The 20,804-nt window shown below is 41.1% G+C and overlaps 1 protein-coding gene across 6 annotated transcripts in view; it reads left to right on the forward strand.

Annotated features, from left to right (window-relative positions):
• LOC136772345 (uncharacterized) overlaps positions 1-20,804 on the forward strand; it is a 140,579-nt gene that overhangs the window by 106,316 nt on the left and 13,459 nt on the right. For 4 of the 6 annotated variants that reach the window (XM_066725255.1, XM_066725254.1, XM_066725256.1 and 1 more), the window contains 9 exons: positions 2,956-3,152; positions 5,830-6,010; positions 9,809-9,938; positions 10,922-11,861; positions 12,307-13,442; positions 13,604-13,648; positions 13,953-14,210; positions 18,550-18,839; positions 19,242-19,552. In XM_066725255.1, the coding sequence (XP_066581352.1) occupies positions 2,956-3,152; positions 5,830-6,010; positions 9,809-9,938; positions 10,922-11,861; positions 12,307-13,442; positions 13,604-13,648; positions 13,953-14,210; positions 18,550-18,839; positions 19,242-19,552 (3,488 nt within the window). The remainder of the gene's footprint in view (positions 1-2,955; positions 3,153-5,829; positions 6,011-9,808; positions 9,939-10,921; positions 11,862-12,306; positions 13,443-13,603; positions 13,649-13,952; positions 14,211-18,549; positions 18,840-19,241; positions 19,553-20,804) is intronic. The other 2 variants (XM_066725259.1, XM_066725258.1) reach the window with 2 other exon arrangements.

Raw genomic sequence — 20,804 nt, forward strand, 5'->3', positions numbered from 1 at the left:
GTTATAAACGTAATCCCTTTCAAAAGTTACCACTACTTTTCCCGTTGGCATTAAAATTATTTTCCAAGCGGAGATATATACCTACTATTCCATTCCGGTGGTGGTAGAGTAAATTGCAAGTGTAAATTTTGTCAGTGAATTTTTCGCCATGCTTGGAATTGATAAGGGATAAAATAGGGGTTGGTGGGGTTGGGGGAAGGGGAGGTTAAAATATGGCTGAGAGGGTACTTCCGGTTTGGAATTCGAAGTCTCTGGACGATATCTAGCGTAGATCAAGGGGTCGAGTACCGGTTTTCGTTGGCTGCTAAAGAAGGGGTGGAGGGTGCAAGCAGCTTGGGCTTCCGGGTCAGTCGGTATAGTATATCGAGGGTATCGTGCGGTACGCTCGTGGCTTCTGGAGCAAAGCTTGCCGATAACCGAGCATTTAATTAGCCAGGGTGGTGAACTCACCTCCTGATGAGCCAGCCACGCTTAGCTGCCCCCCGCGAGGCACAATCCCACCTTCTCACCAATTCTAATTATCCCTCCTAATTAACTACCGATTATTATCCACCTCTTACATAGCCCAAATTCCTCGCCACATTTTTCTCATTAATCAATATCGTTACAGTCTGCACATATGAATCTTGCAGTTGAAACTGATTTTGTGAATGTAAATTAAAGAGTATATTATTATTATTATTGCTGCGGCAAATATTAAGCTTTAATGTATAATCAAGCACGGTGTACCCTCGCTCCGCTTAATCCAATTTAAATAAATTTGATATTTGGCATTTTTGGAATATCGAAATATTTGGTCGAAATACATATTTGGGATCTATATCGAGGGGTGAGAGTGTAGGGTGGAGTTTTTAACGTTAAAATCCGGATAAGTTAAGTAACGACTATTAACGGGTGGGATAATTGATTTTCCTCCCGGAACGAACGCCCTGTAGCAAGGTGCATAAAATACAGGTCGTTGGTAACGAAGTTTGCCTCGAAGCTTCCATAACCCCTGCGACATTCGCACCCATCCGCGACTCGCCAATTCTCGTCTCACCGCCATTTTCCTTGCTCGACTTTAATAAATCGACCCAGAAAGTCCGGACAAGCCGTAACTCCGATTTTATTATCATCGTGGAAAGCTCATTTTTGCAATAAAAGCCACAAAACTACCCTCGTGATGCTTTCTTTTTCATCTTGGATCAAGTCCGATGCATTTTGAGGGAAACGAAAATACGGAGAGAGGAAAAGTTTATTATTCCTACAATATCATACATAATATTGATTGCAATATTTATTAAGAAGATTTTATTCTAACAATAAAGGTGTCTGTCGATATCATAAATGATTTGTGGTTCTTTCATCATTTTTCAAATCGATACAATAAAGCAAGGTGTATTATTGACTTTAAACAAACATAGATATGAGTTATCGAGTAATGTTAATGAATCGATGCATTCAATAAATCATCTAAATCGCTTTATATATAAATAAATTGATAGTTTTATTTAAAAAATTAAATGAATATACCCATAGGATATTTATTTTAACTTATATATCTTTTTGCCACTAAACTATTCAAGAATAATAAATAACATAGTAACATTTGTGTATAGATACTAGTGCATAAATAGTGGGTATATAGGTAAACAAATGGAATAATCGAATGATAAAGGTTAATCAGCTGTGGCTCCATAAATCTGATCATCGGCTGGATTTTAATAATAAGAATTAGACATAATAAATATCCAGAAGAGAAATCAATGGTACTCCTCCGTCGAGGCTGAGCTTTCGTGGAGCATCTGGAATAATTGGATATCGATGGATAGGATTAATTTTCTTAGAATCGAAGGGAGAAAATAATAGGTGGATCCTTAGGACTGTTCTCAGCAATTATTTTCGAGTACTGGTGCAGGATGCTCGAGCTAGTCACTGGCAAGAGATACAGTTGGCAGGGTGTCAGCATAATTAATGATATATAGAGTGAATGAGGAAGATGGAGGGTAAGGGGGTGGGGGAGAAAGAAGTGCGGGAGATGAGCCAAGCCGATGGCATTAACGGACGTCGAGGGGGAAAATAATTAATTTTCCGGTGTTATGCACTCTTCGTCCGATGTCCTTGGCTTTTCCCAACAATGACGCTTTTAACGTTAAGCTTCCACAACGTTGAAGCTTTAACGCTGAGCTTTTCCACGACGTTGAAACTTTAACGCTAAGCTTTCCGGCGATGTTGAAGCGTTGAAGCTTTAAAAGCCAACTTTTTCGCAAGGTTCGAATTTTTTAGCAATGCCGGAGCTCTATCTTTTTCGGCTTTTTCACGACCTAGGAACCCCCTAGCTTCTTTTCTTCCCAGAGCCAAATCTTGTCCGCTGAAAAAGTCTCGGGCGAGGATTCGAATCTTTTGCCAAAGGCAGTTTCTCGCGAGAATTTTATATTAGCATCCCTCTCCGTACCAGCAAAGACAAACCTTGTTTAAAAGTTCTCGCGGAATGAGCCAAAGTTTTCTTCTGCCTCCTCCCCCCTTTTTCCGTTGAACTTCTGTATCATTGCAGATATAAGATTCCATGCTCGGAAGAAAAATAAATTTCCAGATTGAAATGAGCAAATTACGGTGGACCAGGCTTTACTGCTTTATTGAATAATTCAGGTACTTTCTCTCCCTCGAAGAGGATATTTCGTTGAGTTTTAAGAAACGAAGGACCAAAGGACATTTTCCCCGATAGCATTAAATTTAAAATAATACTTAAATGGGATTTCCATGATGAAATGAGGTGGTGCTTTCTATCCTCTGGCAAAATACATATATATGGATGGTACAATGTTGAAATGGCTGGGTGGCTGTTGGGTCCGTTTAAATTGGCAGGATTCGAGGACCATTTGACGTTTGTTGAAAGTTTGCTGGGAGGATTGGAGACATTTGGTGGTGTCTGTCAAGCATAATCTCTATAGAATCGAACGTTAACGTTTGTTCCAGAGGTGACGATGTGCAACGATCGATCGAGCTGTTGGACAAAGTGCTCTCTGAGTACGACGAGCACGAGGCAGAGGGCGAAGGAGGAGGCGGCGGCGGCGGAGGAGGAGGGGGTGGAGGCGTCGTGGGACTCGGGGATTGCGGCAGCAGCACGGAACCCAGCATCGGCCTCACACCTGACGACGAGAGTCCGTCCTTAGGTACTTTTCTACACTTTTATCGCTCTTCAAAATCATCCTTAACCACCTCCCACCAGTCTTCATTACTCCTCAAACCTGCCCTTCTGGGACTCTCTATTTTTTCTTACTTCAAGTAGAACCTTTTCTTATTCTCTCTCTCTCTCTCTCTCACTCACTCACTCATTCAATGTCTCTACTCAACCTTCTCTAGATTTATATCTTTCAGATAAATTATAAAATCCTCTTAATAAAGTATATCCTACTCTTTTATGGGAATTGATACTTTTTTTTTACTCCAAAGAGAATCGTCTTATTTTCTTTCGATCTCGCTCACTTAGTTATTCACTCGATATCTGCCCGGCCTTTTCTCGATTTATATTTTTCAGATAGATTAAACAATGATCAAGTGTCTCGAAAAAATAATTGTCATTTTATTGATTATAGTAGAGAGTCAGAGTTGATTCTGTTGACTTCGATTAAAGTCCTTTGAGATTATTGACGCAAGAGACAACACGAGAGTCCTTGGATATCTCACCCTATTGACCTTGAATGAGTCCTCGAATCTTAACCTTTGCTTCTCGAAAGTTCTTAGCGACCACGGTCTTCCATTATTCGAGTATTAACTTGAAATCTGACGAGAGTCTTCGGATACCTCAAATTACCTTTCTTTTGATAATTAAGGGGATCCACATGATCGATGAAAATTTTCTTACAAATGTGAATTAGAACTTTTTTAAAGGAAGCAGATACTCCCTTTATTGTAATGTAGCCTATTAAGCAATTTTTTGCAGAATCAGACAAAAGATTGAAAAATAAAAATGTTAACTACATTTTTTTCTTGATATTAATTTTGAAAAAGGAATACTATATGGGCTAATGCAAATAATTTCAACGAGTAATTCGAGACCAGAAGCAAGTAAGTAAACCTATAAAAATGTATAAGATTTTCTTAATTAAAAATTCAGCCTTACATGAAAAAATTTAAACTATTTGACCGATACAAAAGTCCAGCGCTATACATGTGTTAGGCAAAGACAAGTGGTAGCGGATACCATTATTAAAGCTAATAAGATAATACCATGACTTTGTCTAACGCATAATCAAACTTTTGCATCGATAAAACTATTTAAATTTTGTCCTTGCAAGGCTTAATTTTCTAATGAAGAAAATATTCTGCATTTACAAGTGTACTTGCTTATTTTTAATCTCAAATTACTCTTTAAAATCTGCTTTAGACCAATACAACGTTTTTTTTTTGTTGAAAATTAATTTTAGAAAAACGAGAAAAAAATTCTTTATAATTTAAAATTTGTTATTAATTAAAAAAGAACAGCTGATATTCCTATTCTTTTAGTAGATCTTCTTGATCGAAATTTGTCATTGGTAGTGGATCCCTTTAAAGGGATAATGCTCTGTAACTCGAGCACCATTTCTTTCAGTATCAACGTAGCACTTTTTATCCCCGTGACCAACACACCACATTCACACGCCTAAAATTAACCGGACACCGTTTTGCGAATAATTGGAGAGCTACTGTTTCAACCCCCTTTACCACCATTTTTCATCCCTCCTGTTAAAATCACCACTCTTCTTTCACTCCACTCCTGAATAATCTCTACTCTACCTAATTCTTTTATGCTCCTTTCATTTAGTATAACTAATGGAGAACATTTGAAGGTTAAGAAATGTTTTTTTTGTACATTAGGAAAAGAGAAAAATTAAATTCTCTAAAGGAATATTTCAATTTTCATAGCTTTTCCAAGTTTATTCCTGAACCTCGCCGAATTTTTTCCACACAGTTATTTTCCCATCAATATTGCAAAATGCTTTCGTTCCACCCGGAAGTCCCGCTACGTATATACAAATCTTCGAACTAAGCATATTTTTAAGCAGATCCAGCCACAACAACATTCTCTGCCAGATGAATAAAAGATATTTTTCCTCGGCCACGCTCACCTGGTGGTGCGTTGGTGCGCGAGTGGGAAATGTATGCATGCAAAAGCACGCGTGGAATGACCAAAGAATATCTTACATTTGAAACAAAAAGAGATAGAAAAAGGAAGAGAAAAAACGAGCGTGGAGAATAAATCAAGCTGCGATCCAGTTTTTAATTAACCCTCGCGGGGTGGTTTACACGCGGGGCAGAAACCACTCCATTTCCATTCCGGAAACATTTGGAGTTCGGCAAGAATAAAAATGGAAGAAACAAGAGGAAAAATGTATTTTCGTGGCGAATGGAATCCTTTTTTACGCCAGGCTGGAGATCATGTAGTTTTCATAATGGACTTTTGACGAATGCCCTTTTGAATTGGAACGCTGCGGAGAAATGCTATTTCGCTTTCGTGATTAATTGACGCCTTCGAGACGATAAATCATAAATAACATCTGAACGCGCGATGTTCGATGGAGACTCAGCATTTGAAAACCTGAGAAAAATCTTCCCCGCTCCCTGTGACAAAGTATTTAAATGCTCGCTTCGCTTTGAGATCCTGTCAGTAGAGAATTTCAGCAGGATGCTTTCGCGTGAAAGAACCATTGTTTCCCTTGTCTCCATCGTCCGCCATATTCTATCCTCCTCGTATTTTCATTATTGCTCAGAGGAAGCAAACCGCGCGATATTTAACGATGAGCGAATTGTTCGAATTCTGCAATATATAATATATTAATATAACGATTGTGTGGATATTTGTTACAACAGGACATCAGTCGGAGGACGACGGTTATATGAGCATGAATGGGAGGAAGGCGAAAATGGCGTTGGTAGCACTACGTCCAGTTCCGGATTGTCCGGAGCCACAGGATCCCGCGGGAGTCCCATCCCAGGAATTTCCACCACCCCCGGAAGAGGCTGAGCGCATCATATCCACTCTGCTGCCAATGTGAGTCGTGTTTATCAACCGCTCGAGAAAAAACAACTTAAAAGCAGTAATGGCAGCTAATCTAAAGCCCCTAATGTAAATCCTCAATTCTTCTCCATCCCACTTAATAATCCGACTGTGTTATAATTTTTATAGGAAGAAAAGGATTTATTACTCACAACAGTAATTATAGCAATAATAACAAAAAAATTAATTCGAAAATTTTTTAATTTCTACTAAAGTCTCTGAGGGGATTGAAGGTTCGAGGATTATGCTTTATCATATTTTTTCATTTCTCCCTTGTTTCCCAAGAGAGGGAGAGAGTGAGAGGAAGTTGAACTTTGCCAGTGAGCCCGATGGTTACTCGAGACAAGTTTGACTGGTGAAGCTCGAGTTTCACAGTGTACGTTTCCGGTTAGCTTCTCACAGAACTACGATTGTATAATTTAGAAGTGTTGGTGAACTATTGCTGAACGATTTAAAAATTGATTATCCTTCATCCACAATGAACCACCTTAATGTTTATCGAACTTTCAAACATTTTATAATCTTGTTTTCATATACAAATCACTTAGTCGTGCAATATTGCAAAAATACATTTTTAAAATCGAAATGAATGGAAGCCAGTGTAGAAATGGGAATTATGTATATAAGGGTGTTTCAAGCATTTTTCACGAAGAAAAGGAAGGAAAGACTCGCTTTTTACTAGCAGTTGTGAGTGGCGAACCAGTTCTAGTCAAGTGTCCTTCGATCGATCCTTCAAGTCCCACTGCCACTGTGCTTTATTTCAAACTGAACTGCTCCTCTCTGAAGAGACTTGCTGAAATGCAGGAGGAGCTGGTACACTGGCAAAAACATTATAGTCAGCCTTATTTTCTTCACTAATAAAGTGACAAATTTATACGATAACAAATAATAATTCTCAATCTTAAAATAAATAATAATTTTGTTGAAAAACGAAATAAATTTAAAAGTCAGCATTGACTCAAGAATGGTGGAAATGTAATAAATGGAGCGGGGGATAGGGGGGGGGGGAGGGAGGGAGGGTGGGTTAATTGTATGGTCGAGTGGAGTTTGATCGAGCGTCTGGTAAGAATAGTAGAATGGCACTTGGGGTTCTTCCGATTCGCCGTAGTAGATGCAATTATGCGTCGGGAAGCGCCCTGCCATTACTTGAAATCGCCTGTGAGAAATTGCGGCGTTCGCCACTTCCGGTTCGTGCCGATGCATCGACGAACCAGAAACGTCCGGACAAAATGGGCTTTTCAGCCTGCCAAAGAATCCTCTTCTCATCCCCTTCCGCGCTCACTCGAGGCTCCCAATGGATTATGCTGGTGCATCCACCCCTTACAACCCCCACCCTTAAATTCCTTCGAAGTAAAAATATAGCAAATCTTTGAGATTTTCTCTCGTCAATTTGACAAACCAGTAAAAGTTTTTCGTCCTGTAACATTTTTAATGATTTTCTATCTTGAATTTAATGTTTCCCTTTCATTTCTTTATAAAAGATTAAAACTTATTTAGAAAAAAGGATAGAAAAACTATGGTCTTCTACTACTATCCATTAAATGATTTTGATCAATTTCTTTGTATGGTTAGTTTGTTCTGGCTGTGGGATATTTGAGGAATCAATGTAAGGATATACGAAGACAAATAAGTAGGGAAAAAATAGAGTTTCTTTACCCTATTGACTCTTCTGATCCAGCAACCACCCCTAAAATCCTTCGGAATAAAAATATTACGAATCGTTGAGATCTTTTCTCTCGTTAATTTGACAAATCAGTTAAAGTATTTTATTCTGCCACATTTGTAATTCTTTTGTATCTTAATAGTCCCCCCCCCCGCTTTTCCTAAAAAAAATTCAGACCCATTAGAAATGAGGGTAGAGAAAAGTATATCTTCCATCACGATGTATAAAATTATTTAGATGAAATCCTTACTGCGCGCGGTTGGGTGGTCCTCGTTACACGATATTTGATGAACTGAGATAAGGATATGGGGAGAATAAATAGGGGAAAAGGGGAGTTTTCATTTTTCCATAAGCTCTACTCTATTAACCCGTCCCATCTACCCTCCTCTAAAATTCTTCGGCACAAAAATGTACCGGATATTCGAGATTCTCCCTCAGCAATTTGGCAAACGAGTGAAAGTGTTTCGTCTTGCAACATTTATAATGCTTTTGTATCTTCGTAGTTTACTTCGCTCCACTCTTCATGAAATATTTCAACTCCCATGGAAAGGAAGAGAGAAAAAAAAATACAACCTTCCACCACGATCTATGAAATTATTTTCATCGAATCCTTATGCTATGGTTGGTTTATTCTGGTTAGAGGATATTTGAGGAAACAATATACGGATATACGGAGAAAAATAAATAAGGGAAAAAATGAGTATTCTTTAGCCTGTCAGCTCTTCTGATCCACCCACCCCTAAAATTCTTCAGAATGAAAACTTAGCGAATCGTCGAATTCTCTTCTCGTCAATTCAACAAACGATTGCAACAGTTCAGTCCTGTAATATTTGTAATCCTTATATATATATATATATATATAACTTGATGCCTTATTCCCCTTACTCTCAAGAAAAATTTCAACCCTATTAGAAAGAAAGAGAAAAGAAAATATGATCCACCATAGCGCGCCATTTATGAAATTATTTTGATGAAATCGTCGATGCGGTTGGTTGGTCCTGGTTACGCGATATTCCAGGGAGAAAGATAAGGATATAGACGGGAGAGAGAATAAATAGAGGGAAAAAAGGGAATTTTCATTTTTGTCAGAAGCTTCGACCCATTAGCCCCTAGCTCCGATAGGACCACACTCGACCAATCGGAACTGCCGATAAACGACGTTTCTTCGAAATCCAATTAATGGAGGAACCCTCGACTATTTTTTTCCATTTTCCTTCTTCCCCCTTGGCAAAAAGTCCTTGTTACAGGATATTAATGTAGGTGGATTATTCCCTTATCCAAGAATCTCTCGAACAATTTTTCTCAGCGTGGAATTTTTCGGTGCGTGGCAAGAGGAAAACGGTTCAGGGTGAGAGTCTGTTTTTCCCGTAGTTCGCGGAGCGGATAATTATGAGCCTGGCTGGCTGCGGGGTCTGGAATTTGGCCTGGAAAAGGGCAAAAAGGAAAATCAGGCATAAATCCGGAACGTTATCGACACTGCCAGACGACTGCTTCACTTCCCTCTTCTTTGCCAAGCTTTCTCCACTGCAGGAGAAAAACTGGCGATTGTCCGTGATCGGTGAATATCGATGATTCGTGCGACTCCAATTGAGTGATTTTCCGCGGAAAACCATGCAATTCCTCCTGATAATAGTACCTCGAGACCGAGAACTTTGATCCCTACCCTGCATTGCTCCCATATTGATCAAATTTAATTACTCAAATTTTTTATATTATTTATTTTTTTTTCATGTTATTTAATTCTGGCATGAGAAACATTTGGAATAAGAAAACATTGCAAATCCTAATACATGCACTTTGAAAAAATTATAATGCTCTAATTTTCAATGCTATTTATTATTCTAATTTTAATCATTACACGAAGAACATTTGAATTAAGAAATCTATGCGATTTCTGGAAATGTTATTTTGAGAAATTTTCTCCCCCTATACCATGATGCTCCCTTTCGAAGAATTAGATGCACTTTGAAAAAGTAACCTCATCCTTATTATATATTGCTTTCTTTAATACAATTAAGTCACTTCTAGTTTTAAAATTATTATTCTTGATTTTAATTATTACGTGAAAATCGTATAGATTCATTGTGTATCACGTTTAATCCTTTCTAAGTATAGATCTTTCGTTTTAGAGTTTCGCCTAATAATTCATCAAAGAGGAGCAACCAATCCTCGGAGAGAAGAAGTGGTAAGCAACAGTGGATGGTAGCGATGGAGGATGGTCTGCGTCATGGGAACGCCGTTACCACACAGACAACCCTTGTGAGTAATTTCTGCACCAAACCCGCTACACCTTTAACTTACTTATATCGCCTTGCGTGATTAAACCAACCAACGCTCGCTAGTAATATCGCTTCTTGGACCCATAGACCAGATTTTATCTTAACATAAATTAGCCAGTAATTATCAAGTATACCTGAACGAGAGCAAATTATCTCATTCTATAACTTTAACCAATATACCATGTTCGATTAAAATTCTATCGCTATCTCCCAAAATTATACCTAATAAAAATCACTGACTCTGATAACGGAGCGAAGATTCCCCGCTCTTCGTACAAAAGGCTCGTCATACAATGCTAATTCTTGCCATATAGAAATTTGTTTCTGACACATTACTGGTTCATTCTCGTTTTTCCACGAGCCAATCATGGTGCAGTACTAACAATCAAACACTGTACCAGTAGCGGATGATGTCTGGGATGATAATGCCAGAGCTACAGTGGTTAACGGTACTGGTTCAGTATTAGCTGATTATACCTGGCGCCAAAAGTCTTGTATTCTCTCTTATATATTTTGACATATACTGTAATGTCAAAAAATAGGTGTTTTACTCTGAATACTGTGCCCGTTTTTACGTGGAATGTCCCTCGTGTGTTCAGCGCTCATACGTCCATCTTCTTTAGACGGCGTTAGAGACTCTGTATTAACCAATTTTCTGCCAGATTGGGAGTTGATGAATTTGTAATTTGACAATGGCCTGTGAGTACGGGTCGGTCATCAATGATAACATTTCCTATACCTATCTATATGGCTTGTCGAAAAAATTATATTATCAGACTCGTCGACAAATTAATTTCAATAATCCAATTCTATTTATCCTACTTGAATGAGCTAACTGTAACATTTATAACTGATCAATAATAAGTGAAAGAAGTTGAATCCCATGAGAAATCGATTGGAGCATTTGATGTTGGTTAGAGTAGCAGATTCGTGCCGATATTAAGAGAGAATGAATATTTTCAGCCAAAGACTCGTCACCAGAGGCCGTACGGTTGGGACAGTGGAGGCGCGGATTCGCCTAGATTGGCTCATCCCGCGAGTCCACCGAGCAAATTTGCGAGTCTGCCGTACGATGGGAAGGTGTCGTTCAACTGGATCCCGCCAAGGACGAATCCTTGCGCCGTGGAGAAGCATCGGGAGGTGCGGCGATGTTCCTCGGAAGAGGTGCTGGACAGCAATCAGCAGAGTCCTGAGAAGGAGAGGGTGCTGCCGCACCATCTGCGAAAGCAGCAACGACAGAACGAGATCACCAAGTCCAGCAGCGTCGAGGACCGTCTACTGATGAACCATGGAAGGTCGAACCAGCGCGAGGCTCGCAGGCGAAACGACTCGGACTCGAGCGAAGGTCGGTTCTCGAGGAACTCCGAGTCGGAACGTTCCTCGATCCCCAGATCGAGCTCCGTCAGCGTCGAGAGATTCTCCATGAGGGCCAACTGCGACTCCTCGGACTTCTCAAGGGCCAATTCCACCTCCAACGAGAGATTTCACTCCGACTTCTCGATAGCAGTCGCCAGTGCCAGCTCCAACGATCACGTGTCAGCCCCAACTTCGGAGCCATTCTCCATCAGGAACTTGGACTTTGTTTCGTTTTCCCTGCCCAGGGCTGACTCGGCCGAGAGATTCTCGGGCCAGACCTCGGACAGATGCTCGGAGGAACGATACTCCGACCTCTTCTCCACGAGGAACTCGGATTTCTCCACCAGGAACTCCACCGACTTCAGAACGCAGTCCGAGGAGGAGAGATTCTCCGATGATTCGTTGGAGGAGCTCTTGCCACCCCCAGCACCGATCAGCAAAAGACACTCGATAGCATGGGAGGTATCCTTGGAAGACGATCCTCTTTACGCTCCAGGAAGTACCAAGGTTGTTGGTAGGAGGAGAAGGAAGAGCAGTGATGTATCCAGTAAGCTTTCTATACTCTATCACTTTTCTGTTAATATCCACACCGAAAGTAATATATATGTGTGTGTGTATACTGGGGCTGAAGCACTTAAGTAGCCCCAGAGCATAGATACAAAAAGATGCGTATCTCCTTCAACTATAAGGGATATTCAATTTTTGCACATGACCTTTCTGAAAGCAAGTAACAAGAGGCTTTGGAAAGGTCCTGTGCAAAAATTGAATATCCCCCATAGATAAAGATATACGCGTCTTTTTTTGCATCCACGTTCAGCTGTGAGGCGTCTCAAGTGCCCTACCCTGCATTACATATATATAGTACACTTAAATTCACGGAACAAAATTAAAGGGCGATGAAATGGTTTATAGCTTTTTATCCATCTATTATAATAAAGGTTGTGCGTTTTCTATATTTCGTCCAATGATACAGTAGGCTATTCGAATTTCAGGCGTTGGCTCCGTCTCGAAATTACGAGACTTTGACGATTGGCAGGATCCCAGGCTATCAACGACGGACGACGATCTCGTTTCACCATACTCAGATTCCTCGACGAACGACCTTGACCAGATCCAGCCGCAGGACTTGACGAAGAATGGAACGTACGTGATAAGGCGAGGCAGGAAGAAGGAACGGAAGGTTTTGCCAAAAACTCCGACAAAGACCAAGAGTCTGTCGTTCGATCATGGGGAGGATGGGAGAATATCGGACGTTAAAAGATACTCGAGTACCTTCGACAATATCAAGAGTTTGCTGAAGGAAGCGAAACTGGAGGATCTGAACGAGCCACCGGCCGAGTTCGTGGCACCGGTGCAGCCAGATTTGATCAGGGTCGTCTCACTTCCGGCCATAAACAACGAGGGTGGTACCAGGAGTCAGCTGGAGATCACGGTGGAAGAGGAAGAGGCCTCTGACGTATCCGACAAGGATAAGGAGAGGACAGGTGATCCCGACGATTTACCACGGTTGCCACCACCACCCATCGAGGAGGACCAAACAGATTCCTTCGAGAGGTCAAGGACGTGCAATGGCGTCACACTGTCCACCTCCAAAAGCATGGACGCCAGGATGCCGATGTTCCTCGATGAGAAGCGTTGCTCCGGCTCTACCATCACCACCATCGAACCCCAACACGTCTCCAAAATCCCCGTGAATCTTCTGATCGAGGACCAGATCGTGAAGAAGGCTCTCAACGAGAACCGCAGACAACTGGAAAAGGTGAGCGACGCCATCAAGGAAATCGAGAGCGCCAAGAATTCCGAATCGTACTCCGATGGGAAAAGGTGGAGGAACGGTGACGTGAAAACCTCCTCCAAGAGGAACAGCTACGACAGCGAGACCAATGGTAAAATCCTCGACAGCCCATTCGACACCAGATCCAGGAAGCATCACAGCTCCGACTCGGAAACCTCCAAAGCCAGCTCCGAGGCCGAATTCGATAGGAGAAAACCCAATGGCAGTACCGATATCTACGCGTCCGGCAGAAGGCTCAGGCAGAATGGCATCGAGAATCACAAAAACGACCAGAGACAAATCGAGAACGTCATCGATGCCATCCTCGAGGACTCGAAAAATCCCGAGTTTCAGGTGAGATGTCTCCTACGCACTTTTCCTATCTATATACATTATGTATTATTTTATACTCAAACCCCTTGTCGAACTTGCAAAGGAGGCATATTTATATCTTTACTATCCTTGAATTCCAACGAGAAAAACTAGAAAATAACAAATGGATATTGTGATATTAGAGATTTCAAGGTCGAGGATACAGTCCAACGCTGTACCGTAAGCAGGTAAATAAGAAAACGTTTTATGGTCAGTAATAATAGAAGCATTTCTCTCTTGTAGAACTCGTAAGCATGTTCTCCATTCGTCATTATCATTATAGTCATCATCACTGTAATATTATATATACTCCTCTTAGTTGTGTTCATTGGTGTGCGTATAATAAAAGAGATCCACACAGGAAGCAAAGTACGTTCCCTCTAAATGATAGTTCTCACAGTAGGCTTAGGCAGAGTTTTAGTATCGTTGAGATGATAATTGATGGTTATGCTCCCTCGAGTGGTGGTCCTAATATTTCTGGTGGTTTTGTAGGTGAGCGTGGAGGTGTTGGAGTTCCCGCCATTGCCACCATCGCCAGTCGAGGAAGCTGACGAGGAAAGCTCGGATATTGGTCAGAGTGCTGTGATCTCTACCAAGTCTAAGAGTCATGCTAATAGGACAATGGAGTACCGGCCGAGGGTACCGCCTCATCGTAGCATAACGACTGATAAGGATCATCAGTCCTCGTTGAACACGAGATCTATGGATGCTGGGTACTCGAGGGGTAGGAGAACGCCCACCAGGAGGGAGGTAAATAATCTTCCCCACAATTTAATTTCCCATTCTTGCTGAGATTAGCCAGCAACGAACCATAAGACATTCTCCATTCCTCTGTTGTATAAAACGAATGCATTAGTGTCGAAACGATTGATCAATTTCAAAAGTTATCGAGTGCTTGGGGATAAGAGAGAGAGAGAGAGAGAGAGAGAATCCAACACACTATTTATTATTTGATGATAAAAAAAGTTGTAGGTCATTAAGGATGGGCCAAGGTCGTAAATATCGATCTCGCGGTTTAACGTTTACACCTATCCGCTCGATTTAACCGGATATCGTTTTCGGCGAGCCGTAAATAAGCCGGCAGGCTTTTTACGAAATCACAGGAGAGAGGGGAGCGAATCAGAATCTCTGCTTGGAACGTTTTTACCTGGAGGTATTGGTGATTGAAGAAGGAGCTGGTGGTCGTATGGAGGTAGAAAGAGAAGGAAAGCTCGGGGAGCCTTGGCAAACTTGATTCGAGAATTTCCAGCAATGGTTTTCCAGTCTAGGAAATTCTTCGCGCGAGACGTCAAAGCGAATTTCCACTCTTGACTCGCTTCAACGCTCGTCTTCGGCCTTTGCTCCTCTTCCTGTTTATCCAGCCAGGAATAATAATGGTATAAATAGCGTGGAGCCTGTAATAAACAATGTAAAAAGCGCAAAGCACTTGTAACAATAAACGTGATTGGATGTTGGCCAGCTATTCGACGCTCTATTATTCCAAGGGAACTCCAGCTATGCTCGGAAATTGTTATGCCAGGCACGTAATATCGGCAAAACAAACCAGATACTTTGTTTATACCTCCACTAATTTGCACCAGCCATCCTAATTAAGCCCGAAGAGAGCTTTGAAGGCGAAGAAAATCGATAACTCTGGTCACTAAGTTGCAAAAAATTCATAAGACCAATTTATACAGGTCCGAGGACTCTAAAGAATTTCAAGTATTTCACGAAATTTTACCGGGTGAAACGATGGAAATTTTTCAAAGTACATACACATATGGTGTACATGGAAGAAAAAAGTTGAATTAGGATTAGAGGGGGTGGGCAGAAAAGTTTGGTGCCTGCTGGTGAGAAGGAGGAAGGGATGAGAGGCTGAGTTGGGGAAAAAAGAAGCCGGAAGTGAGAGGGTGAAAGTAGGTTCTCGGAAGTATCAACAACTATGAAGACCAACTACTGAAAGAAAAATACACGGCTCTTGGGAAATAAGCAGGCATGTTTTTACCTCGGGTACTTAGCTAATTTTCCTTCAATTTTCTTCTTTTTTTTTTACATCCAGTATACAATTCTTCATTTTCCACTCGGTGTAATTTTTGTCCCATGACACGTTTGGTCTTTCAGGAGTTTCCGGTATTCCAGTTTGATCTTTTCATCCTCCTTTCATCCCACCTTTTTTCCGCTCGACACAATTTTTATCTCGCAACACCCAATATCAACTTGTGCTGCCTCGAAACTAACTCTCCGCTATTTCATTCTCATTTTCAGCTCTTCTCGTACAATCCATTTGACATTCCAGATGCGCAAGAAAGTGCCCTGCGAGTCTGGGATGGTCCAACACACGCAGAGCACAGTGTTGCATCAGGGTTGAGTTTTCGTGACAAGTGGCTCCCGTTTCTCCTCCTCCCCATCTCTAGATTTATCTATGCTTCTACACCCACACTAATCCTCTTTAGGCGTTCCCCCATACGAATCTATTGTGAGAACTAATTTTAGTACTCGTGTACTATGATAAGGAAAATCCCTCCAGACTCGACGGTTCGTTATAATGCCCGCCGCTGTTGTTTATATGCCCTTATCGCTATCAGCAGCCTCAAAAGGTTTTCCTCCATTATGCAACAAACGCTAATTTAACTTTGTACCTGAAAATGAGAACAGCTCCCACATCCAGGCCATTTTTCAACGCCCTAACTAAATTAGACCACGAATAAAGTTTCCAAACGTTTCACGAGCAATGAACCTATTTTTTTTATCTCGTTTCTTTTCTTTTTTTAGAAAATTATCGCAGTGCACCCTTTGGAGGGAAATATCGATGTTGAAATTAGTCTCATCAGGATTCAGGAGCTCTGAGCCTGACTGGTGGTCCCTCTTCCACTCGACCTTTCAGGACTGCGTGCAGCAGCTTTTCAAAGGAACTAACGTTAATAGAAAAAAAAAAGTGGAGGATGAAAACGTAGAATGTTTTCCCATGGTTCTGTAGCTCGCATTGTTTTCCCTCGGGGGTAGAATTGCGAGGGATGCGAGACTCTCGCTGACTTGTGTGCGATAAATAAAATATGGCTAGGCCCAGGACAACCCTATTGTTCCCATGAACCCAGCAGGCATCGACAAAAAGATTTCAACCCTTCACAATTTTCCTATACGGTCAGTCATTATCTCGTTGCTGTAATTTCATGTATTTCGACTTGTGTGTTCTTCCCGAAGAGAGTGGTAGGAAAGAGTAGAAGACATATTAATAGACTAGACATGACATTTGGAAAATGTTAAAAAATGTCGAATCCCCCTTATCTGGAATCGAATCTTCCAACTGGGCTGAATCTATTGGATCTCGCAGATATTTTTCACGCACTTATATTTCTACACCAAGGTTTCTTCTAGTAATGGCACGATATTATTGGGTGCCTATCCGCCTATGGATCTGAGAACTTTATTTGCGTTCAGCAGAGACCATATTGAAATGTAGGGAGATAAGAAAAACGTCCTGTAAATGGTACAAGGAGAGAAGCGAAGGGAAGTGGAGCGTAGGAAGAAAAGTTTTCATTACCAGTATTGACGTGGACTTTATTTATTCCCCTCGGTGTTAAGTACAGACCGAGATCCCTAACAGGCACTAAACTTTAATTCAGCTGTGAAATTCAGCAAGCCACCGGGGAAAATGGAAAAAGCGAAACATATTTCTATCAAGCGTAAACCCATAAGTCGTTTAAACCGGTAATTGTATAGAGAAACTCCACCCCCAGCTGCGGTGGAAAATTGTATGCCTTTGAATAAATGATAGACCAAAAAATTTGTTTACTTTTTATAGACCAGCTGTGCAAAATGATCGATGCAAAGTCACGAGCCACGCGTTGATAGACACCATAAAATATGGAGCTTGATTGGCAAACCGTGCATGGGCATCCTCGATTAATATGCCGATACGTAACGAGACCTGTAAACGTATTAGGAAGGCAAAAGTAGAAACGAACAGTGTGTTAGCAGACATGCTGCACCTGGTGACAGAGTACGGAGTTTTAAGCGTGTACTGATTGACGAACCATATACGATCCTCGTGGATTTAATATGTATAGTCACAGCTTAGACCGAGACGGTAAATTTATGTTGTCAATTAATAAAACATGAGAGACTCGCCGGCAGCACTGGGAGAAATAAATGAGATTAAAGCTCCTGGCAAGAAATAACATTATTAGGAATCTCCCCTTTTCAACTACTCTCCAAGGGTGAAAGGAGGAATTCTCTTCCGGTACAAATGGCAGAAATGGAGAAAGTGATAAAATAAAAACGATGGGAAAGGAAAAGGAAGGATTTAGCAAAATTGCTCAAACTTTTCATCAAAGATATTGACTCTCTCCTCTTCTCTCCTCACTCCTCCTATTATTCAGCCCAAAATTAAATAGCTAAAGTTTGATTTATCCTCCATTATTCCCCTTAATGTTTGCTCACTGATTTACGGTCTTATTAACGTTTTTGATTTTTAATTAATTTTCTATTATTTATTTTCATGTTGTTTTTATGGGGTAATAAAAGTGTGGAACTGCTACTCTGGAAGAGAACCTGCTCGAATGACGTCATAATCATGATTTACAGAGTAATAATGATCCATTTTGCGAGAAAACTCGAAGGAAGTGAGTTTTTGTATCGAAAGAGGCTGACTAGTTGCTTTTTCCACTGGCTCCCTCGTCTCTCACGCGTGCAATACTCCACCATCCATACACCACCCCGGTTTCGAAGGAAACGCGCGCCGTTTCGAGTTTCATCTCGATGGATTCAAATAATTCCAGTGGATTCTATAGCCCCTCCCAACTATTTCTGTCACCTCGAAACATGCAAGCTTCTGAAAATTCTCCCGGATAAAATCCTCCTACTTTTTTTTTCATCGTACGAAAAGTCAGGCGAGCCGAGGCGCGTTTTATCAAGCGCAGTGGAAGAATCCAATCTTTGCCCGGCCATTGACGTGGTTCGAATTTCAATTGTGGGAGTTTTTCGGCTGACTCGAGAGATGAGATTGAGAGGATGACGATGATATTTGAATGCAAATTGGATCGATAAACAAGATTGTTGCAGTAAACGTTTCCTTTCGAGGGTGGAACTACTATGGATTTGTGATTTGCAGATTCCAGTGGAAAGAAGAACGTTGCCAACAGACTTGCCCGGTCCTTCGAAGAGGAGGCCGTTCACCAAGAGGCACTCGCCATCGGCGGAAGCGTGCTCCTCGAGCGGAAGTGGAAGTGGCACGGTGGGAACAGTGGCCACTGGATCTGGAATGCAAACTTCCTGCTCCTTACCGGAGACTCCGGTGTTCGCGCGTGGATCCGATATTCCAAGAACTCCTCAGCACGCCGGAAATCCCACGCAGCCCAGAAGACAACCTGGCTGGTACGCACCCACGACGGCTACTACTGGGTATAACGTGATTTTCTGCATAACAATCACCCTCAATTCCACAACTTTCTTTTAACCTTAATTTCAAAATCCAATGAATTTTAAAGTAATTATATGCTGATACGAAGGATACCGGAAGCGACGCAGAACGTAACCTTCGGAATATCGAAAATTGAACAAATTTTGCAAGCAGTAAACATTTTTCATTGCAATAGTCGGGAAAATTTATTGTAATGACAAATCTTTACACTTGCAAAATTTTTCTCAATGAATATATATAGATCATTATAAGCACATTGGCAATTGATGCCTAAATTCTGCTGGATTCTGAGATTTCGTTGAATTAATTTGTATAGAATTGGAAGTGAGAAGGACAATATTGAGTATGTGTGTTAATTGGACTAACGATTTGGTGTTTTCTAGGTACCGAAGGAACAATCCCGGTTTGGAGCAGGCTATAATCGGGACGGAATTGCTCCGATTGGCGGGAGGTCCGAACAGGGGTTGGTACCCCACGCGAAAAGCCAATCAGCCTCGACCAGCTTCGATCGAGCACCTCGAGAGATTGAACAGCGCGTACGATGCGCGACTTCCTGGCATCGGGGACCAGAGGAAACCGTTAACTCTGCCTACCAACATCACGCCCAACAAATACTTCGGCCAAAGTAAGCACAGCTCCGCCTCCAGCACTCGCGAGGCGCTTAGGAGGGTCACTAGCTTGCTCATCAAGAAAGGTAAGCGCCGGAATTTGCGCAAATTTCAATAACCCACGCTCCTAACCGCGTGGGCTTCGAAAGCACGATCCACCAATCATCGCAACCAGCGTTCCTCCAGTTCTCCTGCAATTCGGCCACGAGCATTTTGCCCCAGTTGCTCTCTTCTCATCTTCCTTTTAAGTGTTTCTCTCTTTTCCGTCATTCGTCTTCTCTCTGTGTAGAGATTTTACAAAAAAGTGTATATTGTAAATATATATGATATATTCATTGTTATAAATTATTACAACTTCCGAGTTGGATGAAAAATCAATGGTGGCGCTGAAAGGCGAGAGCAAGGAACGCTTCTTGTGACTGGAGAGAAGAGCTTGGAGGAAGCAGCCACCAGCTCTGGTGTTTCTCCCAATCTCTCGCATCGTGCTTCTCCGGCAGTTTTCAGATCCTATAACTTGTTTCATATACGTGAATCGTCGAGTGACCTATCTAATTCGTTTCTTCTCTGACCTTTCGTGGCATTTAAAAGCCACTTGTTTGACACTATAGCAATCCTGGCGCTCTCACTCAATATTGAATGTTATATTCTTCTTTGTTATTTATTTAATTACTCGAGAAAGCAATTGTCAATTTCTGCCACTGCTTTCTCCCTTATCACTATCTCCATTCGATAATCATTTAACTGGTAGAATAACGAGACCATCATTTATTGTACAATGAAATCCATTTTTCCTCCTGCTCTCTGTACATCAATCGCCAGTTAAAAGATTCCTATAAATGTCATTGTAGAATTGTCGCATGTTTATTCATTAGTCACACTGTTTGATTCTGAATTTTTTTAGATACTGTCGACAAACTCTGTATGTTAGATGTTAAATCCTGATAAATTTACTCCAATTGGATGATAACAATTATTGCATGTCCCAGAAGTACATATATATGTATATCCAGTAAATTCTCTTCAATAACAGTTTAATCTGCTGGTTATCAGCAAAAATTTATAATTCCTTCGATAAGTATTAACGAAAACACGATGGTTCGTTTTAGTATAGTTACCATTTGTATCTCTCGACCCTGTGGATCAAATGTTATCCCAGTCGGTAATGGGTTGGCGCCACCTCTCTCTATATTATCTGAGGTGCTCGGTGCCATATAAAAATTCTTCAATATTTAATCATTAAAACCGTAACACTTGGCAACATTTTTTTTTTTTTTTTATTAAACAAAAAGCTTTAAACTTTAAAAATGAAGAGATAGAAATTGTAATGGTTTAAATAAC

Source organism: Prorops nasuta, unplaced genomic scaffold (assembly GCF_024137725.1).
Source record: "Prorops nasuta isolate Cenicafe-Biocafe unplaced genomic scaffold, Cenicafe_Pnas_1.2 PNAS00004, whole genome shotgun sequence".
In the NCBI taxonomy this organism is placed as follows: Eukaryota; Metazoa; Arthropoda; class Insecta; order Hymenoptera; family Bethylidae; genus Prorops; species Prorops nasuta.